Source organism: Zootoca vivipara, chromosome 9 (genome assembly GCF_963506605.1).
Source record: "Zootoca vivipara chromosome 9, rZooViv1.1, whole genome shotgun sequence".
Classification (NCBI taxonomy): domain Eukaryota; kingdom Metazoa; phylum Chordata; class Lepidosauria; order Squamata; family Lacertidae; genus Zootoca; species Zootoca vivipara.
In genome coordinates this window covers 26543673-26567980 of record NC_083284.1, presented here as the reverse complement: position 1 = coordinate 26567980, position 24308 = coordinate 26543673, and the positions used below count along the sequence as shown (strand labels likewise).

General features: G+C 41.8%; 1 protein-coding gene across 1 annotated transcript in view; it reads left to right on the top strand.

Annotated features, from left to right (window-relative positions):
- Nucleotides 1–23057, top strand: part of NDST4 (N-deacetylase and N-sulfotransferase 4) — a 122063-nt gene extending 99006 nt beyond the window's left edge. Inside the window, exons 7-14 of the mRNA XM_035113329.2 lie at nucleotides 5984–6166; nucleotides 10581–10677; nucleotides 12472–12595; nucleotides 14499–14673; nucleotides 15844–16014; nucleotides 18322–18431; nucleotides 20267–20369; nucleotides 21836–23057. Coding sequence (XP_034969220.2) covers nucleotides 5984–6166; nucleotides 10581–10677; nucleotides 12472–12595; nucleotides 14499–14673; nucleotides 15844–16014; nucleotides 18322–18431; nucleotides 20267–20369; nucleotides 21836–21955 — 1083 coding nt within the window. The 3' untranslated portion in view covers nucleotides 21956–23057. The remainder of the gene's footprint in view (nucleotides 1–5983; nucleotides 6167–10580; nucleotides 10678–12471; nucleotides 12596–14498; nucleotides 14674–15843; nucleotides 16015–18321; nucleotides 18432–20266; nucleotides 20370–21835) is intronic.
- Nucleotides 23058–24308: the final 1251 nt, after the last annotated feature.

The following is a 24308-nucleotide window of genomic DNA, read 5'->3' as shown; positions in this document are numbered from 1 at the left end:
AGAGGCAACTCCATAGCCAACTGAATCACGTGATCCTGATCCGTAAATGAAATGGCCTTTTCACGTTCTTGTTTCTCAGTAGGACCTACTGAATACCAAGGTGACCCTGTGAACATGTGACAGAACTTAGATCATAAGTCAACACTATCCATGTAGTCTTACACATCCTCAATGTAGTTCCAGCTTGGATTCTTATTCTTGGTCACATTTTAAGTGTGACAATGAGATGTAACCAAGCCTTAAGATGAGACACTCCACCATCAGACTTGACATTTGTAGAGCACTTCTTAGTGTTCAGAGCTTTCCAAAAGTAAACCCTGCCCCAGCCTCTAGGAGAAAAGAGAAATTATCCCTGCAATCCATAGCATATCTATTCAGAAGTAAGTCCTACTGAATTAAATAGTGCTTAATCACTAGTAAGTGAGGTTAGGGTAGCAGCCTAAGACTTGCAGGGTCTCTTAAAAATAACCTAAAGTTATTTGAACGAAGGGTGCTCAGATGTTAAGCTTTCCAGTACCCCCCACCCACCCAAAAACAAATACTTCATCCATCCCAATAACATTGCTGCGCTGGAAGAAGCAGGGTTCAAACTAGGTTCCAATGCCTATCCTGTTAGTCTCTAACTCATTAAGCTATGCTATAGCCTCAAGTCACTGCACCACTTATTTCAGAAATTAAGTTCTGGAATCAACTGGTCCTTAGATCTTGCCATGTGAAGTTTCCTGCTAAATGAGCACTGCTTTAGGATCAGCATAATGGCTGAGAGAGCCCTCAGAATGCAGCCAAGTGCTGTCTGAATGCATTTCACCTAGAATTAATAGCACTGCATTTAGCATGTATTGCCTTTTTAATGAATCAGGTCTGTGCTAGAAGGGAAAGAAAAATGGTTTGTCAAGCGATTGCTGGTTGAAATACAGCAAGAGCCTTCTGTTCTTTGTTTGAACAGCTGCCCTCTTAGAGATGCCTTAATGAAGTCACTGTCCAGGCTTTTTATTCGGGAAGATTGGTCTTTACAAGCTCATCTGTCTTAAGTCAAAACAGTTCCTATTTTTTAATAAGTCACTAACCAAATATTATGAATGAGACTCCGGGAAGCTAGTAAATAGCCAGATGTAGGATGTAATTTTTGTTGCATTATGTCAGCTAAATGATTTTTTTTTAAAAAAAAGCAACCCAAATGGCAAATGGTATTTCCTCAGTTTATTTTTTTCTAAATGACAACTAGCAACTTAACGGTGCTAAATAGCACATTAAATGTACAGGTGAGCTTCAAGTGCAGTGCTATAAACACCAAAGAACTCACTAGTTTCTAAGTCAGGGTGCTCCAACTTTTCATACCAAATGGGCCACAATAGTACTTTGACATGGAACCCAGGGGCCACTCACTGCTTTGTTGGGGAGGAGGGGGAAGTGAGGCCAGAATTTGTACCACCACCACCAGACCTCTCACCTCCTTCCCAAAGCTGGGAAAGCACTAACTAGGATTTAGGAAGGAGGTGGGAGGGCTCTAGGACCCAGTCAGAACCCTCCTTCCCAAAGGCCAGCACCTTGCGTACCTGCTTTGGCAAGGTGAGGGCTGGGGGAGGGAGGGAGGCGTCAAATGTTGCTGAGGGCCACCAAAATAATCTAAAGTTGATTGCATAGTCCAGCATTCTTCTCCAATTGCATCCAGCGATTTTGCACCAGCTGCCTGTGCCTCACTCAGCCGATGCAGAAAATATACAGTGAGCTCACCACATTTTGCTGATAGGAGGCTCGGAGTAAGACAAAAACAGCCTGAATGACCTTCTGTGAAATAAAGTGGATACAGCGCTAACACAGCTATGGATGGGTCATGAGGGACACTTCCTCCTAAGTTCCATCCATCTTCACCTTATGGATGTACTAAAAGCTTTATAAATATTTTAGCAAACTAATGGACATGTTTTTAAACACTGTGAACCCACAGTTAAAGAAGTGGCACATTGGCAGAAGCTGCAGGGGTGAAAATGGAAAAGCAAATGGCTTCTTATCTTGCGGTTCTTCTAGAAAGCGGAAGAGGAGGGTGTGAATGCAGATCGCTAGGTCTCAGCAGGGTTTCAAGGCTTTCCCTTCAGCTCCATGCCTGAAAAACACTCACAGCAGAACTATTCATTTCTGAGTTACATGGCACTGCTAGTCCAGTGGTGTAGTGGTAAACTTGGAAGTACAGAAGCTCATTATGATTGCCCCACAACCATGTCCACTAGGAATGTCCAGAAATGCAGACAGTTCTAGTGTGTTCTCTCTCTCTCTCTCTCTCTCTCTCTCTCTCTCTCTCTCTCTCTCTCTCTCTCTGTGTGTGTGTGTGTGTGTGTGTGTGTGATATATGTACACACACACACACACACACACACACACACACACACACACACACACATCAAAAAGCCATTGTGTATAGCATGTTGGCAATCCTATGCATTGTTTCCTAGGACTAAGTAGTGCTTACTTCTGACTGCGTAGTCATTTGCTCCATTATGCACAAGTAAGTGCATGAATCTTTATAGATTGCAGGAATTAACTTGTGGGATTACATGAATCCATGCAGGATGGGTCTATGAGTCATGATAACTAAATGAAACCCCCATTTTTAGAAGCAGGACACGTCTATTCTAGATAGTGAGAGGCCTGTTGCATAAAGGCTACAGTATTTGTAAACATCTGGCCGGCTGTTGCTGGAGTCCTGTTCTGATCTTCCTGGGATATTCTTACATAACGCCTAGCTATGCCCATAAATATAAATTAGTGTGCACATATGGTGACAACAGTGAAGGCAAGAGTGAGTTCAGAAACTAAGAGTCATTCCTCCTAGGTAGAAGCCTTTCTGAACTTCAAGCCCACCTTATGGTGGCTTGCCTGGATGTCAACAGACCCTGCACTCCCTTTCCTATCATGTTTTTATTCATTACATATCCCACTACTACTCCAGGAGTTTAAGATGATGTGCATGGTTCCTCCCCCCTCCCCCCACCCCATCCTATTGTCACAACAATCTTGTAAAGCAGGTTGGGCTGAGAGTTGGAGATAGTATCAACGAAAGTATAATGTCCAGCCACTCTATTAGTTAGTTAATGGTGCCACTCTATTTTGCTGTCAGACTTTATCTGGAGTATGTTTAGTCCTGGGAACCATAAAAGTATAGCAACAGCTTGGAATGTGTGCAGAAAAGAGTGATAAAGCTGGTGAGAAGGACCTAGAGACCAAGTCCTATGAAGTCCAGTTGAAGGACCTGGGTGTATTTAATCTGAAGAAAAGAGACATTGTGATAGCCATCCTCAGATGGGATTCTGCCATTTCTGAACTCTCCACACTAGCCGTCCCTGCCGCCATCCTCTTCAACCCTGCCCTAAGTCGGCTGCTCCATTAGTGAGCAGTTATTTGCATTGGGAAGTTGGCTGTGATGTCCACAATGGCCCCAAGACAAAGAGAAATTTGTCATTGATTACAAATGCCCAGTAAATGTAGAATCCTGCCTGTTCTTTTGTTTTCCACATTGAGATGCCATTAGCAGACTACAGCAAAATGCCACTCCAGGGAATATATTACTGAGAGATCACTATATTTCTTAGATGCTAAAGGGGGAAAATTCTTCCGCCACGGTTTTCTTTCCTCATAATGCTGTCAAAGGCGTACCATAATGACTACAAAACATACTGTTTAGCATGTCTGTCCCTAATTGCAGTGGTGGCATTAGTTAATTTACATTGCCTCCGACAAAATGCATATTTCTTGTTAACCCGGGAGTGAATCCACTGGAAACAATCGCAAAGTATGATAATTGCTTACTGCTTTTCTTATCTCTTGATAACTGTATAATTAACTCATTTTCCATGTACATCTCAATTTTAGTTAATCCAGTGTATACAAGTTTGTGAATAACAAAGCTAGACTGAATTCACAGAAAGCTATAGATAAAAAGCCTCTATTGATAAAGCACTGACTTTGCATTCATGAAATTTAATTTTATATTTCTGTATGAATTGTCCTTCATGCTGTTTCTATTTGAAAGTGGTGTCACTATCCAAAAAGCCATAATCACACAAAAGAGGAAATGAAATAAGTTTGTATAAAAGATAAGCTGAAGAGAAAAAAATATTTTCTTCAGATCAAATGTCCAACACATCAGTGCCACTTACTATCATCTATGAGGCATACGAAGCTGGAAAACCAGCTAAATAGGATTGTGAAATTGTAAACAAATGAAGAATCTATCGGCTCAGCTACATGCAACATTAGCAACATGGGGTGTGGGTGGGTGGGTGAATGAATGAATATGAAAGCAACAGACATGGGTCCATCTGATTGTTATCAAGATTTCTGTGTTTAAACTTTATTTCCCCAGCCAGAATCTCCATGAGATCCAACCACATCATGCACATAAAATTCCCAAGTGACTATTTTCACTGTCTCTCCCCACCTGTTTATAGGCCTTGATAACAATGCAACATAGTCAATAAGAAGACATCAAGACAAATTAAGAGAAATGCTTCATGCCTTCACTCTGCCATATTGTGGTAAAAAACAAAAATGCTTTTGGTCACAGCAGGATTGCAATCTCCCTTATGGTTAAAGCAGTACTTTTTTACACTGGCCTAAGCCCTGAAGGGATGCGGGTGGCACTGTGAGTAAAAGTCAGAGCCTAGGGTTTGCCGATCAGAAGGTCGGCAGTTCGAATCCCCACAACGGGGTGAGCTCCTGTTGCTCGGTCCCAGCTCCTGCCAACCTAGCAGTTTGAAAGCACATCAAAGTGCAAGTAGATAAATAGATACCACTACAGTGGGAAGGTAAATGGCATTTCCATGTGCTGCTTTGGTTCACCAGAAGCGGCTTTGTCATGCTGGCCACATGACCTGGAAGTTGTACACCGGTTCCCTCGGCCAATAACGCGAGATGAGCGCTGCAACCCCAGAGTCAGTCACGACTGGACCAAATGGTCAGGGGTCCCTTTACCTTTACCTAAGCCCTGAATATAAAAGGAAGCATTGTGGAGCTATTGTTGTTAATACAATTTATTATCTGCCTTTCACCCTAAGATCCTAGGGCGGGTTACAACAATTACAACACAGCATTGTTGGAGCAAATCCACATGGGAAAGGGGAATGATTGTAGCTATATTGTTCTTTTCAAGACTGTAAGCAAATTATATGAGTCTCTAGTACCTACCAACATCCATTGCACCTTGAAAAAAGGGAAGTGCATTATATCTGGTGCAGATGCTGCTACTACTGTGATTACCCATCCCATTATCTGTGGATTTAAGAGTCGAAGCTGTGAGAGCCTCTGAAAACTACTAAACCAGGGGTCCCCAGACTACGGCCCCCAGGCCGGATGCGGCCCAATTGGCCTCCCAATCCGGCCCACGACGCCCCCCGCCGCCCGCTGCCGCTGCCCGCTCTTACAGCGCGCGGCATGGTGGCGATCTTCAAAATCGGAAAAAAATCACCGAAAATACTTTGTGCGCATGCGTATGGGCCTCTCCCAACCAGAAGAGGTCATTTCCGGTGCACTTCCGGGTCGGGGGAGGCCCATACGCATGCGCACAAGCGATTTTCGGCGATTTTTTTCGACCGTGTGCGTGTGCGCATGCGCACGGGCGCGCACTCCCCCGTCCTCCGGCCCGCTGCGCACGCACTCCCCTGCCCTCCGGCCCGCCGCGCGGTCGGCGCGGCGGGCACCAGCCCGAAGCCCGGTAAGTCTGGGGACCCCTGTACTAAATCTTGTGATGCAACAGCAAAAGAAGGTGAAAAACTATTGTGAAACCCAAGACATACTCTGCTATACACGGAGATGCTGTAAAAACTGCTATTGTGCTTCCTTTAAAACAACAACAACAACAACAACAACAACAACAGTTCATGCAGAATATACATTTGCTGAAAAGCATCCTTGCAGAGCAACAGAAGGGAATGGATGTTAGAACACCTGCTACTACAACAAACAAATCTTTTGTCTGTTCACCTTTCAGATTAGTATCTTCATGACTCATTTGTCTAACTACGGGAATGACCGTTTGGGTTTGTACACGTTTGTCAATCTGGCCAGCTTTGTTCAGAGCTGGACAAACCTGAAGCTGCAGACCCTGCGTCCCATTCAGCTGGCTCACAAGTATTTCGAGCTCTTCCCTGAGCAGAAAGACCCACTCTGGCAGGTAAGAAGACCCAGCTGACTGAACAGCAGGAGCCCAGCATTCATTCACAATATTGTTTTAGGGAAGACTGCTGCGGGGGGAGGGGGGAGAACTATAAATGCAATGTCTACTAATTAAGACATTTTAATCTGTTTTTAAATGGCCTTTCTAGTTCATTTAATTCCCCTTTCAAAGTCAGCAGTTTGGCCTAGGAATATATTAGCTAGAAGATAAGGTACTGCCTGTCACATTACCTTCATTAGCACCTGCCTGGAGCTAGGCTGTAAAATAACAGCTATTACACTGACTGTTGTTTATAAGAGACAAGGAGTGTTTGTGTACTCTTCATATCATGCCTTCCCTTTTATTTGCTTGATGCATTGCATTAACTTGTTTTGATGAACAGCCAGCTAGATCATTACAGACAGAGCAAGCAGACAAGCAATGTTATGACATGGAATCCTTGCAACTCCAATTACTGCAAGCAACCTGGAGGAATGGTAGCATTTGGGATTCATTTATTTGACTGTTTTGAAGAAAATGTACATGAGTACCTAACTAAGGAGGGGGTCTATAGCCTCTTGTGCCATAGGAAAAATGCACCCCTGGTCAAAATGTGCCAACTCTTGCCTCGCTTAGGCTGCATAGATGCCATATATTTAAAGCACATTTAAAACAGATTACTTTCCCCCAAATAATCCTTGGAACTGTTGTTTGTTAACACTTCTAGGAATTGTAGGTCCGTGAAGGGTAAACTACAGTTTCCAAGATTCTTTGTGCTTTATATATATGGCATAAAGATAGTGGTACCTCTGGTTGTGGACACGATCCGTTCCGGGGTGCTATTTGCACCCCAAAAGGTTTGTAACCAGAGCGTCACTTCTGTGCATGTGCAAAGAGCAATAGAGCGCTTCTGCGCATGTGCAAACTACGCAGAATGCTTCTGCATGTGTGCACGCAGCGAAACCCAGAAGTCAACACTTCCAGGTTTGCCGCGTTCTTAACCCAAAAAAAACGCAACATGAAGCGTTTGCAAGAAGAGGTATGACTGTACAAACTAGGTCCTTGTGTAGTTTGGAAGAGAGTAGGACACTTGGGCAGATGAAAGTTTTCCCAAATACTCAAATATCTACCATTGCATTATTCCTTGTCTAAAGAAAGCTGCAGTTATTAGAACCGGACTAAATATTTTCACATTTCAATTTTTCCACCAAAAAAATCAATTTAGGGATAAGTAGTAATGTAAATATTTTCCCCAAATCCTTCAATTTTAATTAAATTCTTGCTCTCTTTCAAACTTGTTCCCTGCCATGGATTCCTGAAGTCAGCCTGTACTGTTTGGACCATTTGCTTAGTAAGGAAGATCTGTGTCCAAGACTAGCTCATTAGGAAAGGCCTTTCTTCTTCTTCTTCTTCTTCTTCTTCTTCTTCTTCTTCTTCTTCTTCTTCTTCTTCTTCTTCTTCTTCTTCTTCTTCTTCTTCTTCCTTCTTCTTCTTCCTTCTTCTTCTTCTTCTTCTTCTTCTTCTTCTTCCTTCTTCTTCTTCTTCTTCTTCTTCTTCTTCTTCTTCTTCTTCTTCTTCTTCCTGGATTAGCCGCATGAGCTATCCCAGCCAATATTACATAGTGAAGAACATGACATCACATTTCTATATAGCCAATACTTGATGATCTCAATGAAGGCAAAGTACATTGAGAGTAAGGGCTAGGTTTGTTAGATTATCAGATGTGGTGATCCTAGCAATTGGGGGATCATGTAGCTGGTTGGGTTGACACGGCCAATCAATTTGGCTACTGAAGGCAAATTAAGTCAGTTGACAAAGACAGCAAGAAAGGAAATCTAAATAATCAGGCGAACAATTTCAGAAGCATTTCTTTAAAAACAGTACTTTTCAACTTCATTGTAAGAGGGAATGTCTTTCAGAAACTGCTGAAAATGAATACAATAAATATTTTTGTCTCAGGCCTACTACCCTGTTTCTCATATTTTAAGACATACCCATAAAATAAGCCATAGCAGGATTTTTAAGCATTCAAGGAATATAAGCCATACCCCAAAAATAAGACACAGTGATAGGCGCAGCAGCAATGCCGGCTGCGGCAGGAGGAGGAGGAGGAGGAAAAAAATAAGACACCCCCTGAAAATAAGCCATAGTGGGGGTTTTTTGAGGAAAAATAAATATAAGACAGTGTCTTATTTTTGGAGAAACACGGTAATTATACTATCAAATGTCTCTTGCTTCTTCGTGCAATGGATATTACATACTTTTACAGTATAAGTAACTTATAATTTGGTCTCTTTTTCATGGCTTTTTAGATCCACCCCATGACTCTTCATTGTGCATTTTCAAACACACTAATGTCCTCTGGACTTTTCTGAAAGATGCCATACTCTGCCTTCTTTTATCACTTATTTGCCTCATATATTCCAAATCACTCTTCCCAAGCTCAGGGTGACTACAATTTAATTAAAAACATGTAAATTGTGTGATGCAACACTTTGAAAAAGTGGCGGACTAGGTGACCTGCCAGGGTTGCAGATGCACCTATTTTATTATATTGTTATCTACATCGGGTGGCTTCAAAAAAAAATGTGAAAGCAAAATTCGTGTCTGCCATATCATTCAATAAACTGCAGCAGATGTACATCGAGAACTGAAGTCAGCAAGTTGGTAGGTGTCATACACGTTGACCACATATGTGTATATTATTATAGTAATTTTTATACATTTGATACCTGCCCTTCATTAGCAAGTCCCAGGATAGGTTACAACAATTTAATATTCAGTCCTAAAAACAATTACAGCAAATGACAGTCCCAGTAAAAGGGTGCTTCATGTGTACCATCGTAACTTTTGTTCCTGGGAACTTTAATAAAAGGATCTTAGTGGGGCCAGGCTGAGAAACAGCTCCTTATAACCTTGAAAGACAAATTTCACTACAATTTTCATTGCTGAAAGAAAGGATTACCCATTTGCTTTAAGCCACGATGCCTGTGGACTGCAATAAAGCTGTATGATCAATACCATCTGAATATCTAGCCCACTGTATTTAGCACACCAGGATCCCCTACAAAGGCAATTCCAGCATGATAATTCTTTTGAAGAGCCTCCTTTCACTTTCTTCTCACATTTTATTTCTCATTAACGCATGGTAGAAGGATAAATGGCTAAATAACCTCGATCTGCGATCTTTCGCTTTTTTTTATGTCGCCCTGAGAATGTTCAATGTTGCCAAAACACTTTATCTTGGAAACTTAATTGCCACCTGAGTTTGAAGTGGATAAATTTAGCTTTAAGTAACAATTCCATTGATTTGCTTCTTTTAAAAGAAGAAATGAAACCAAGCAAACTGTAAATTTTGGATAATCAAATATCAGAACTGGCAACATCCATTATTAAACATTGATGTAGCACATAAAGTGCAAACATTACCTTGCGAGGCACATATTCCTAAGAGCCTTGTGAGGTAAGATGCAAATCGCCCTATTTACATCTGGGGAACCTCCAGCTGACTGTCATAGCTGCCAAGTTATCCCTTTTTTTAAGGGATTTTCCCTTATGCTGAATAGGCTTCCTCGCGAGAAAAGGGAAAACTTGGCAGCTATGCTGACTGTTTAGTAGGGTGATATGCAATGGTTATGTTCCCCAGCCTATGCACGCTGACCATGTACAGCAGAAACTAACGCTGGTGTAGATGTGCAGAAAAGAAATCACAGAAAGGTCTCATCGGCACATTGGTGTGAAGGCATTGTGCTAGATAGTCTGTTGCCACAAGGCAGTTCTTTTATGCCGCATTGTTCTGAGAAGGTCAGTGAATTCACTGGAGCTAGACAAATGCAATACAAATCGGGATTTGAACTTATAGACCAGAAATTAATGCCGAGTGCTCCAATTTAAACTGAGTTGTTCAACTGTGGTTTGTCAGGCAAACTACAGGGTGGTGTTTTCACACGATAATTGCACACATCAAACCACGTATTTTAAGTGTGGGTTTCTCTTCAAGTGTGAAATTTTATTCTGCATCTTATTTTGGAAAGCTTATTAATGAGAAGAATATACACACCCACAAACGGCAGGGGGAAAATAGCATTTTGTTGTTAAAAGAAAACAACCACAAAGAGAAAAAAACTAACAAATAATTTGTCAGAATAAATAATTTAAAATATAGGCTAGCTTTGGGCACTATATTCAAGTGACAGTTTTGTTACAGCATATAAAATTAATTTCAGCGTTCTCATCAACAGTAATTTGGATACATTCTTTCTCACCTGGGCTTCAAGATCAGATCTGTGTTCAATCATGGAGTGGCAGGATTCTTCATGTATTCCATCGCAGGAAGCGAGGAGCATTCACTACATAGGACATTTCAGTCGGGCAGAATGTCAGAATATTTGAAGTTCTTCCAGGAATTAACCCACTCCTTTCTTTCAATCAGAATCCATGTGATGACAGACGACATCGGGATATCTGGTCCAGGGATAAAACGTGTGACCACCTACCAAAATTTCTTGTGATCGGACCTCAGAAAACAGGTAATTGAATGCTGCAGTGGTATCATTAAACAAGATTCGAAAGTAAAGCAAGATTTGAGATTTTGTCCAGGATGTGGTGATTTGGAGAGCCGCTGACCTTGATAAAAGCCATTAACCGCACTCAGAGAGCTTTCCTGTGGACCCTAACATTTTCAATGCTTGACCAAGTGTTGAGCCATGGAAAGGTATTGATTGCTGGATTAGAATTCTCCTGCTGAACACTGAATCTTTACCAAAGATTCAAATGGACATTGCATTACTGTACTGTATGCTAGACTTGGGCTCACAGTCCTACTACCTGATCACTGGTCCTCTTTTGCAGTAAAGTAGTCCAATACCGGAGGGACCCAGGTGGCGCTGTGGTTAAACCACTGAGCCTAGGGCTTGCTGATCAGAAGGTTGGCGGTTCGAATCCCTGTGACGGGGTGAGCTCCCGTTGCTTGGTCCCAGCTCCTGCCCACCTAGCAGTTCGAAAGCATGTCAAAATGCAAGTAGATAAATAGGAACCACTACAGCGGGAAGGTAAACGGCGTTTCCATGTGCTGCTCTGGTTTGCCAGAAGCGGCTTTGTCATGCTGGCCACATGACCTGGAAGCTATACGCCGGCTCCCTCGGCCAATAATGCGAGATGAGCGTGCAACCCCAGAGTCGGTCACGACTGGACCTAATGGTCAGGGGTCCCTTTACCTTTACCTAGTCCAATACCAGGTAATCATGTGGCCCCAGACACACTACTGACCATATAAAAAAAATTCCTTCCAGCAGCACCTTAAAGACCAACTAAGTTTGGTCTTTAAGGTGCTGCTGGAAGGAATTTTTTTTATTTTGTTTCGACTACGTCAGACCAACTAGGCTACCTACCTGTTACTGACCCTATAGTTAGTAACCCACACCATGTCATCCTAAAATAGTGAATGATTTGGTCTCCCGCTTTTCTCTGGTAGTCATTTTTCATTCATAAATTTAGAAACCACTATTCAACCTCAGCGAACTTCCTGGGTTGTTCTTTCTCTTCCAGACGTTTTTAGTTTAAGAACTTACAGCCTTCTCCATTTTTGTGACTATGCTTCCATCTATGCAATACCCATGGAGATAAGGTGAAGGAATAATCTCCACCATAAAAGTCATTCCTGCTGTTCCCTGATGAATTGGGAGATGATTATTTTAGCCCAATATTTCATTTCATTTTTTTATACTTTAGATGCCACAACTACAACATAATGTGGCGGGATCTCTAAGCTTCAATGTGGCTCAGATCCATCTCCAACCCCAAAGTATGGTACCTGGATAGTACTTTCAGCCTGGCCTGCCTCACAGGACTGTGCGAATGCAAAGAGAAATGGATTTGTGGATACCTACCATGTGCTCTTGAGAGAAAAGTAGCAGAGAAAGTTAACTTTTAAAAGTGAGTTTGCTTTGATAGCCATTGTTTTAGACAAAGGGTTGAGCCACCTAATATTTCAGATGGACAGGAACATGTCAAACCAGAAAGATATCTAAAAATGAAATAAAGTAGATCATTATCGTATTGAAAAGATTTCTCAGATCCAGGATAAATTTTACTTTAAATTTTACTTTTAAACATATATACATCCTTCCCACTGTAGTCAATAGGGGCCTCATTAACTCATTAGAGAGCAGGATTTAAGTAACAAGCAATTAAAACAAACCTTTGCCAGGGTTGATATATAAAATACATATTTTAACATACTTTTCCATTACTGAGATGCTTTACATCTTTTACCCTTCCCTACACTGTCATATAATCCTGCCTTTTGTGTTTTCCCCCTGTAGGAACAACAGCGCTTTATTTATTTCTCCTTATGCATCCTTCCATCATTAGTAATCTCCCTAGTCCCAAAACCTTTGAAGAGGTTCAGTTCTTTAATGGCAACAACTATCACAAGGGAATTGACTGGTAAGTGGAAGAAAAACAAAACAAAACAAATGTCCATTCTTAGCATATGCCAAACCACAGAGGAGCAATTATAGAAGTATCTGTGACATCTACATAACTTCCAGATAATTTTTTGGTGCATAGTGCTTTGAGAATGAATAAGAAATTAGTTTGTACTGATGTGATGCTTGCCAAAATGTTGCACTTTTTTCATCTCGTCTGACTTTTGTGTTGTTGTTTAGTCGTTTAGTCGTGTCCGACTCTTCGTGACCCCATGGACCATAGCACGCCAGGCACTCCTGTCTTGCACTGCCTCCCGCAGTTTGGTCAAACTCATGTTCGTAGCTTCGAGAACACTGTCCAACCATCTTGTCCTCTGTCGTCCCCTTCTCCTAGTGCCCTCAATCTTTCCCAACATCAGGGTCTTTTCCAAGGATTCTTCTCTTCTCATGAGGTGGCCAAAGTATTGGAGCCTCAGCTTCACGATCCGTCCTTCCAGGGAGCACTCAGGGCTGATTTCCTTAAGAATGGATAGGTTTGATCTTCTTGCAGTCCATGGGACTCTCAAGAGTCTCCTCCAGCACCATAATTCAAAAGCATCAATTCTTCGGCGATCAGCCTTCTTTATGGTCCAACTCTCACTTCCATACATCACTACTGGGAAAACCATAGCTTTAACTATACGGACCTTTGTCGGCAAGGTGATGTCTCTGCTTTTTAAGATGCTGTCTAGGTTTGTCATTGCTTTTCTCCCAAGAAGCAGGTGTCTTTTAATTTCGTGACTGCTGTCACCATCTGCAGTGATCAAGGAGCCCAAGAAAGTAAAATCTCTCACTGCCTCCATTTCTTCCCCTTCTATTTGCCAGGAGGTGATGGGACCAGTGGCCATGATCTTGGTTTTTTTGATGTTGAGCTTCAGACCATATTTTGCGCTCTCCTCTTTCACCCTCATTAAAAGGTTCTTTAATTCCTCCTCGCTTTCTGCCATCAAGGTTGTGTCATCTGCATATCTGAGGTTGTTGATATTTCTTCCAGCAATCTTAATTCCGGCTTGGGATTCATCTAGTCCAGCCTTTCGCATGATGAATTCTGCATATAAGTTAAATAAGCAGGGAGACAATATACAACCTTGTCGTACTCCTTTCCCAATTTTGAACCAATCAGTTGTTCCATATCCAGTTCTAACTGTAGCTTCTTGTCCCACATAGAGATTTCTCAGGAGACAGATGAGGTGATCAGGCACTCCCATTTCTTTAAGAACTTGCCATAGTTTGCTGTGGTCGACACAGTCAAAGGCTTTTGCATAGTCAATGAAGCAGAAGTAGACGTTTTTCTGGAACTCTCTAGCTTTCTCCATAATCCAGCGCATGTTTGCTATTTGGTCTCTGGTTCCTCTGCCCTTTCGAAATCCAGCTTGCACTTCTGGGAGTTCTCGGTCCACATACTGCCTAAGCCTGCCTTGTAGAATTTTAAGCATAACCTTGCTAGCGTGTGAAATGAGCGCAATTGTGCGGTAGTTGCAGCATTCGTCTGACTTTACAGTATCAATATTTACATTCCCCATAAACAAATACAGTTGAGGAAAGAGGTTTTCATTTTTTTTCTGTTAATGTCCCTTTTAATTTGTTTTTAATCGCCTGTTCTCGATGTAATGTATAAATTATTATCAGCAGCAATGAACAATTCAAGTTCAGTGTGGGGAATGATGTGGAAAGGGAAGGAAAAGTGGAAGTATCATTTTGCTATTATTTTAACCGATGGGCCATCTATTTGTTCATTAGTTTCCCCAATGTATATCTTTGACTGTGCTGCTTAGGCTTCCAAGGGTTGTAATGTTTACTTTGGAGTGAGAGGAAATAACTGGTTTAATTTATTTTCCCATCCCCATCAGCATTGCTGACATTGGGTTTTTACTTGCTTGCAGGTATATGAATTTTTTCCCTACTCCTTCCAACCTCACCACTGATGTCGTGTTTGAGAAAAGTGCCAACTACTTCCATTCAGAAGACGCTCCCAGGCGTGCGTTCTCCTTGATGCCCAAGGCAAAAATCATCACCATTCTCATTGATCCATCAGACCGGGCATATTCCTGGTATCAGGTATGGAGCTTGTACCTGAAGAAGTGATCTAACAGTAATGATAAGTCCAGTTCATATACACTACTTGTGGCAGCATGGGGGTCATATCCTTGTGTCTTACCAAAGAACCTGGTTCCTTCTCTGTTAGCACTGCCCCCATTTCACCTTATCAGAGATGGGTAGGCAGAAGAAGCCATGAGCAAGTAGTTCTAGCACTATAGTCGTACCTTGGTTTTCGAACAGAATACGTTCCGGAAGTCCATTTAACTTCTGAAACGTTCAGAAACCAAAGCATGGCTTCCGATTGGTTGCAAGAGCATCCTGCAGCCAATCGGAAGCCGAACCCGATGTTCGGCTTCCGAGGCAAAGTTCACAAACCAGAACACCTACTTCCGGGTATGCGATGTTCGAGTTCCAAGTTGTTCGTGAAAACCAAGTTGTTCAAAAACCAAGGTACGACTGTACTACAGTCAAGTACAAACCAGATGTGAAACACCTAGACACAGTGCTAGATACCCACACTGGCAAGTGAATCTTTTTCACCTATGTTCCACTGCATCAGTGACCTTTGGTTCCAGTGAGCTGGGTATTTCAGAATGGTTAGTGGGGAGGTGTTTTTTGGGGGGAGGGGTTGCTTTTATGTTATGCATTTTTATTTTGTGTTTTTATGTTGTAAACCTCCCTGTGATACTTGGATTAAGGGCAGAATATAAATTGAATCAATACTAATAATCATATTCCTGCCAACCTAGCAGTTCGAAAGCACGTCAAAGTGCAAGTAGATAAATAGGTACCGCTACAGTGGGAAGGTAAACGGCGTCTCTGTGTGCTGCTCTGGTTCACCAGAAGCAGCTTTGTCATGCTGGCCACATGAGCTGGAAGCTGTACGCCGGCTCCCTCGGCCAATAATGCGAGATGAGCACTGCAACCCCAGAATGGGCCACGACTGGACCTAAGGGTCGCTTTACCTTTAATAATAATATAAATAAAAGGTTCTCTCCAGCCCACGCTAGTCAAAAGGAGAGCAGCAGCGTTTTGTATCCACTGTAGTTTCCAAACTGTCTTCAGGGGCATCCCGATGTAGAACTCACTACGGTGAATGACAGTAGCTAGATTGGGGAGAAAAGATTGGGAAATATCAGGCATTCCACCTGACTTGTGGTTAATTAACATTCAGTTTTCTTCAACTAGCACCAGCGTTCTCATGAGGACTCAGCTGCCCTAAAATTCAATTTCTATGAAGTGATTACTTCAGATGACTGGGCACCCAGTGACCTGAAGGCTCTACAGAAAAGATGTTTGACCCCTGGCTGGTATGCTATCCACATAGAAAGGTGGCTAACACACTTCCCCACTTCACAGGTAACTCTCCCTCCCTGCCAATTATTTCTCTGTGATGAATGATCATCATAACCTGGTAACATGTTTAATATTGTTGCATGCTTAATAATGAATTGCAATATTGTAGCTTGTTTAATAATGGATTGATAAACCTCAAGCATTCGTCTTGTGGCTCATCTTAGAAGACAAAGCACTTCAGCATACACATTCATACACAAGTTCAGTTTTTAAAGAGCTGAAAAACCCATTGGTATCTAAAAACTGGGGGTTCTGCTGAGGAATTTTGAAATATTTTACCAGTTCTCTAGAAGGTTGCTAAAACTGAAGTAGAAATGTTGCTGCTGCCTAAAATTTATTAAAAATAAATAAATTCCTCTAGCCCTGCTTTTTAATAATAATCTACCAGGGATGTGGAGAGGGATATGCATTCAAGCAGAATCCTCCATTCTCTCCAGGCATGCCAGCTGCTCTAGAATCTCCACACTCTTAGTGCAAACTTAATGCAAACTCTACATGTCTGGGTGACCTTCATGCTAGTCGTGGAAAGATCTAAAGAGCACCTGGCTTGCCCAGGGACACTGGGGGGCAGGGATTGCATGCATGTGTTTATATGTTCAAGCAAATGCCTGAACGTGGCTTTTATCTGTGCCAAAGAAGACTGGAAAATCCAAAGAGGGAGGTCTGTGATGTTTGTGTGCATGCAGAGCAGCAGTAGGCTCGAAAGGGCCAGAGGTGCCTACCTCTCTGAGCCCATGATGAAGCATGAGAACACAATTTGCAACTCAAGCCAAACACAGCCCACACACTGTTACCAGCGGCCCACTAGGAGTCTGATCAACCTCCTCTTGTTGTAGTAAGACTGCAGCCCTGCCAGCCATCGCCAGGAATGTAACACATATGCCAGCTCTGATTTTATCAGAGTGACTGCAGATCCTTCGGTCTGCTTCCTTTCTTCTAAAATGAGCCTCTTTCTCAGCTTGCCCGGTTGGTGTTACAAGGCTAGTAACCGTAAGCACTTAGCAACTGTGCTAAAGTGCAGTTGTTGGGCACTCATAATTAATAATGTGCACTCAGAATTTCAATAATTTAAAATAAGCTCTGTCAAAAATGATATCCAGCAAGGAAACTTTAAAAGCTGTGTGCAGCTTCTTGCAACCATAGCAGCATGTTATATTTGTCATCTATATTCATAGGAGTCTATTATTGTTGTTATATTATTATTATTATTATCATCATCATCATCATCATCACCACCACCACCACCACAAGCAGCAGCAGCAGCAATTCCAAGGGCTGGTTAGAAAAACAGAATTAAAAACAGTTTAAATGTTGGAATACCTGTAGCTTTATCCAAATCTGTCCAGTACCAGGTTGAAAAAATTGGAGGAGCCTGCCCCATGCCTTGAATGTTACTCCTATAGATCCATTGAGGTCTACAGCTTCAATACATGTAGGCACCAAATTCAGACCTTCTACTGAATGTGCAGAGGTGGAGATGGGACCAGTTGGTGTACTGACATCATTTCTTCGTGTGTTCACTTTTCAGTATATACCATTGAGGATGTTGGGAGGGGAGGAGCATTGACACAGTCCTGTAGTCATTTGGCAAGTTTATTTTGCAGATATGTTGCTTTTACAGTTTGTAAATAGGGCTTTCTGTATCTTGGTTGGATTCTGCTTTTACTGCTACTGTCTGGTCAAACCAAGAAAGGGGAGGTGGGTAGACATTTTAGTTTTTATCAAAACAAAATAAAAAAATCCTTTCAGCAGCACCTTAGACACCAACTAAGTTTGTCATTGGTATGAGCTTTCGTGTGCATGTACACTTCTTCAGATGTGCATGCACACGAAAGCTCGTACCAATGACAAACTTAGTTGGTCTCTAAGGTGCTGCTGGAAGGAATTTTTTTTATTTTGTTTCGACTACGTCAGACCAACACGGCTACCTAACTGTAACTAGTTTTTATCAGTGTATGTTTTTGATAAAGGATTTGTTTGTTTGCTTGCTTGCTTTGTTTATAAAAGTACTTCTGTGCCACCATATCATAAAATATCAGAGTGGTGTACAACAATAAAAACACGATTAAAAATGGTACAAAGCGTATTTGAGGGTTACTGTTGCCTGTTACTCCTCCCAAATCACACATGAGCACTGACCAATATAAAATGATCCCAATGCATCATAAATGCATTTGTAGTGTCATATCATAGAAATTAAGATCAAATCACATACTCATCTTTTGTCTAGGTATCTTGTAATTCATGCAACACTACCTCACACTTCACCTGAGATTTTTATTTAAACAAACAATTTATCTATCCATACAGTTGCTAATAATTGATGGACAGCAGCTAAGAAGTGACCCAGCAACCGTAATGGATGAAGTTCAAAAGTTTTTGGGAGTTTCTCCTCATTATAATTATTCAGAAGCCCTAACGTAAGTCCCCTTTACTTCATTTTTTTAAAACCTTTGGTTGTCATCCTCTGCATCTGAATTTGCACAGGTAATTATTATATGATTATTTGGTGGAAGTTTACACAAGAGTAAAGATATTCATGCATTGCACTATTGGGTAACAGGCTGGAAATGCTCAGTATTCTGAAGTCGCATTATCTTCTTGGAGGGTTCTCACGTTTTCATGTTCAGTGGGCTCAGGATGCATACCGATGTACATAAAAATAAAGCCCAACCTGGGTTTTATAGTCTGCATCTTTGGAAACTCTGTGATTAAAATATTCACTTATTTGCAAAGCTAACCGTCTGTGATTTATTCTTGCCTAAGTATTTTAAAGGTTTGTTTAAAAGATGGTTGAGTGCAGATGTAAATCGAACCAAGTTTTAATGTGCTTGGTTTCCTTACAAAAAGGATCATGCAATCTTTGGGTTAGCAAAGATGCAGACTATAAAATATTATTTTTGAGAGATTCAGCCCACTTGTAGTGAGCCATTGCCACATGGCTATTTGCCATGCAGAAAGCAGAAAGAAGAAGACTGGGAGGGAGAAAACAAAAGACTGTAGGGTAGGGAGCCTGCTAAGCTCCACCTCATTGGCAACCTGAGCTCTGGTTAACCCTTTCATGCACACAAGTGTGAATCAGTAACTATATTACAACAGTGGATTGTGCATTGCTTAGGGCTTATCCAGAGTTGGCAGCAAAGCACACATTTGTTCTGGTCTTGTTTGACAGCTGCCTGTCCTGATTTTTCTCAGCTCCACCTTATTTCTCCTGTAATCAGTTATTTTAGGTGTCCTAACATGAGTAGGTGTATAATTTGTAGAACACCACTCCCCCAACTTCCCCATTTCCCCACTCCTCTTTATGGTCAGATGAGGTGCCTTGGTACCTCCACCCCTTTTAAAAAAGAGCAGCATTGCACCAAACTATCTGCCTGCCTTTGTTTTACTTGATTAAAGAAATAGAAAAAGGAAAAAGAGAGTAGTTATAGAGAATGAGGAAGAGGAAAGTAATTTGGGGTTAGATTTTAAAAGGAGAAACTTTATAAAAGCTTTTCAGATTAGCACAGTTTCTTGGTAAAGTTATATACATTTCCTGGAAAGCATATATATTGTTTGGTGTATAAGTTCTACAGCTTTATTTCTTACCTTGCGCATAGGCAGTGATATTGCTTCTCCTCTTGGGAAATTACTGAAAGCTAGCAAAAGTACTTTGCTATGCAAAAAGGAGATTGGGAAATTGTAGATAGAAATTAATCTCCTCTCAATATATCCTTTTTAAATCAATGATTTATTTAATTTTAATTGATACCACAACTAAAATACAATTTAGGGGCTGAGAAATAGAAGTAACAGACCGAGCTGGGGGCGGGGGGTGTTTGCGGAATCCTTCTCTATATCTCAAATGTGCTTTTGTATGTGGGTATATTTAGGTACATTGCTATTATCGGAACAAGCCCAAGGCAAAGAAAAAAAAATACATTTGGCAGCTAATTACTGTTATATTCCAACCAATTATTCTGCGGCCTTCCAAAACATCTACTAAATAGTGAAAATGTTGCAAACTTTTCCAGCATTTTACATACGCTGCAACAGTATATTCAAAACCAATGTATTTGTTTCCTTCATTAGTATGAATTTTTAAAAAAACAAAACAAAACAAAAAACATTACAGTTCCTCCATCTTTGATTTTTAAGTCTTGCCCAGATTTCTTTTGCATTGGAAATGACTGCCAGAAATGACTGCCATTGAGTGTTGAGGAGCTTCGGCTTTCCCCAATGTACATCTTCCATTAATTTAGGCAAACTTTTGTAGGTTTGACCCTCAGAAAGGGTTTTGGTGTCAACTACTAGAAGGAGGAAAGACAAAATGCCTGGGGAAAAGTAAAGGCCGAAAATACCCACCAATGGATCAAGAGGTACCATTTTCTTCATATATGTAAACTTTACATCTATACTAACATTAGGTACCATTTTAATGTCTCAGTGAGGAAACGGGGGGGGGGGTCATTACTAGGTTCAGTACCATCTCCAGGTTCAATTGGAGGTCTTTTGCAAGATGCCACCAAGGAGTTCCCCTTCTCTGAGTGGCTCTTCCTTCTGTTGCTCCTGCCCATTGGCTTGCCCTTTTTGTCTAGGACCAATCCACATGGCCTACCAGAGGGAGGGGGGAAGCAAGCAGAGGTTGCTGCTCCTTCTCCTTGCTCCTGTCATTGCTCATGTGCTCAGAGAGGGAAGCCAAACATTTAGCAGCAGCAGAGAGAAACAGTAAGACCAGAAGATCTGAGGGGATGACAATGGGCAACTTGTAGAGGCAGGAATCTCAGCAGGGCCTTGACATTGCTAACCCTCGTTGCTGGTCCTGATTGGGAACTGAATTGCGCCTTTATTGTGCAGGGATAATGGCAGTGATTTCTGTTGAAAGCTTATTATCAGAAATATAATATACTAGCGGGGAGTGGCTAGTGCTGCTCTGGATTTTTTTTTGATAAAAAACACAACATATTATGGTTTTAAAATGGATAGTGTAATTTATGAGTTTGAACCCATCACGCTAAGAAATTGTGAAGACACAACAAAGTCTTATTTTTGTCTGCCATCTTGATTCAAAATGGTGCTTGACATTCAAAGACTCTCACCCCCAACTTAGGAACCCTTGTGCCAAGTTTGGGGGGGGCAAATTCACACCACAGTCACGTTTGGGTCTACCATATTGAATCAAAATGGTGCCCAACATCCAAGCATTGATGTCTGCCATCCCCTCTTCAGGAACCCTCATGCCAAGTTTGTTGACACTATATCAAGAGGTGGCGAAATCGATGCCAAACCTGGGTGAAGTCATGCCAAAGTAACGTTTTGATTCAAAATGTCATCCAGCGTCCAAGCAGTGATGAAGTCTGCCACTCCACCTCAGGAACCCTTTTTCCAAGTTCAGTGATCAAACATTACATCTGACTCCATGTGACTTTGCTCACAAAAGCAGGCACATCCCTTTTTTGTTTATTTGTTATTGATTTATCATAATCATATGTACAAACTAGCACATAGCCCTACATAAAATAGCAGAAGCATACACAGAGCATATTCAGTATAAAAAATAAATTACAAGATGGAGTTACATATAGCTAAGATTTTAAGATGAATCTATATAGCCCAACAGGCACATCCATCACATGAGAAAAGCAAGACTGCCATGAATAAAATATATGAGTTATGCATGTGTTTTGATTTGTAGAACCAAGAAACAAGTTTATTAAGGGGTTGGCTGAGATCCCCCTATAGCTTTCAAGTGGCCTGAGAAAAGGGTTTTATAAGAATTACTGTTTTAGGTAATTCCTATGCAGAGGACTCAGTCTGACAGTTGCTTTGTTTTCCTCGTTGTCAGTCTAGGGCATTCCTTTCAAACTACTACAGAGATCACAATGTGGAACTATCCAAACTGCTGCACAGACTGGGACAACCATTGCCATCGTGGCTAAGACAAGAACTTCAGAAAGTGAGATAGCAAAGAGACACCAAAGCGCCGATGCCCTGCTTTTTTCACTCTCCACGTTCCCAGTTCACGTCCGATTATTAGTGAAGGATCTCATGAATAATTCTTTCTCAAGAGCAAAATTTTAAAACACAGACACACACAACCAGAAAAGAGCAAAATTGTTAAATATGCACAGGCTGACAGTTATTAGTAGCGGTTTTTAGTCAGCTTCTGGGGAAAGATTTTGAGCTATGAGGCATTATTCTTTATCCAGTCTGGGGCCCAGACTTATTCTGTTTACCAGACAGTCACAGAAACTGTATGTATGATCGATAGTCTTCATCCTATATGACAAATTACAGTCTGTCAAGACACAAGCAAAGGATGGAAACATCTCTCGGTGGATTGCGAGGTTTGTAATTTCCTTGACAACTGCAATTTTAGTCTGCTTCTATATCCCTCCCTCCTTTGTTATTTTGGGGCTCATCTTGCAGCTAGCCAGTAAAATGAAGGCAGTTAATTCTCCGAGGGTCTGCATTCCTGTAGGTATGCTTTCTGCTTGTTTTATTCCTTCTTCTTAATAATACAGAACACTCTTCAGTCAGAAAAGATGGAGATATGGGCCAGCAGAAGCTCAAGTCTGTTGTTGTAGCATGTTTCTTAAGAAGACGTTGCTGCTTACGAAGTTGCAGCTGCTATGCAGTGTTCATTATTCCACATGGTGGCCACCAGCTTGTGTATAGCATCTCGGCCTCAGGTTGGCAGTGTTGAGTGGTTGTAGCAATAATAACTGTCTCACCTATGTGCTGTGCCACTTCACACAAGAAACTGGTCCTGTGGCAATGACTGCCTCATTGAGTCAGTGGTGCCATTAGGTGATTTTAGACTCAAGACATAACAGTTTTACAAGGGCTCCCCTCTTTAGATGGCGCTGTGTCTCTCTTAATTTTCAAATATGGTAAGACAACAACACTGCTGTGTTTAGGGGCCTCCTGCACATTCTGGGCTTCTTCCCTAAAACCCTATCTTCCTAGTACCAGTATGTGGAGTGACTTCAAGCAACCTCCATATGGTGAATTTCCCCATGAATTGCCTCCTACCACTGGTGGAGGAAGAGGGGTGCGGGGGGAGCTCACCCTGCGCTGGGCGCCCTACCCCCACAGGCGGTGCACCATGCCCCCAGGATGCGTGCCAACCCTGCCCCACCTGTTCTCCGCCCCCCGGTGCCAGAGCATGAAGCTCCGCCACTGCCTCCTACATTACCAAACAAAATGCTGATTTTCTGTGACTGTCACAAGAATTTTTCGGCAAGTACCCAGATAAAACTTTAAAGGCAGCATTCGTGCTGAGTAGTGGCCATGCTTCCAAATCAGTTTTAAGTGTATCACTGAGGACTTTACATAAAGTATGTCACACATCAGGTAAGGGGTAGTATCACAAAGTTGTGTTAAAGAAAGAACTCATTGTTGATTAGCAGGACAAAGTGAACCCTGGAGTATTAAAAATGATTTGCAACAGTGACTTTATAATGGTGCCTTAAGGCTGAAAGCCTATACTCTCTTTCCTAGGAGCAAGACCCATTGAACTCAGTGAAATTTCTCATTAGATGTGTATAGGAAGGTGCTGTGTGGTTTTTAACAAAGCACACAACAAATTGCTTGTGTGGCCCACACCATTTCTGTTGTCCTGTTTTGATTAGAAGTGAAATCACTTCCTGGTTTCATAGGCCTAGTTTCATGGGAGTGTACTGCTTCATATTTCAACTAGGGATTCACATATTTGACTTCCTCCATACAGCCTGCTGGGACGCGGGTAGCACTGTAGGTTAAACCACAGAGCCTAGGGCTTGCCGATCTGAAGGTCAGCGGTTCGAATCCCCATGACGGGGTGAGCTCCCATTGCTTGGTCCCAGCTCCTGCCAACCTAGCAGTTCGAAAGCATGTCAAAGTACAAGTAGATGAATAGGTACCGCTCCGGCGGGAAGGTAAACAGCGTTTCTGTGTGCTGCTATGGTTTGCCAGAAGCGGGTTAGTCATGCTGGCCTCATGACCTGGAAGCTGTATGCTGGCTCCCTTGGCCAATAACGTGAGATGAGCGCCGCAACCCCAGAGTCGTCCGCGACTGGACCTAATGGTCAGGGGTCCCTTTACCTTTACCATACAGCTTAAACCAGCAAACAAACCAAACACAAAAACAAAGAGCACCCACATAGAAAACTAGCATGTCAGGGGAGACTAGGCTAGAACAAACCTTCTTGACATCTAGGTTTCCATGTGCAGGGATTTATTTAGTATGGAGGATGTGATGCACTTTGAAGAAGTTAAATGTAGAAGCATAATTATTGATCCAAGTTCTCACAATGCTTGAATTATGAAATGAAATG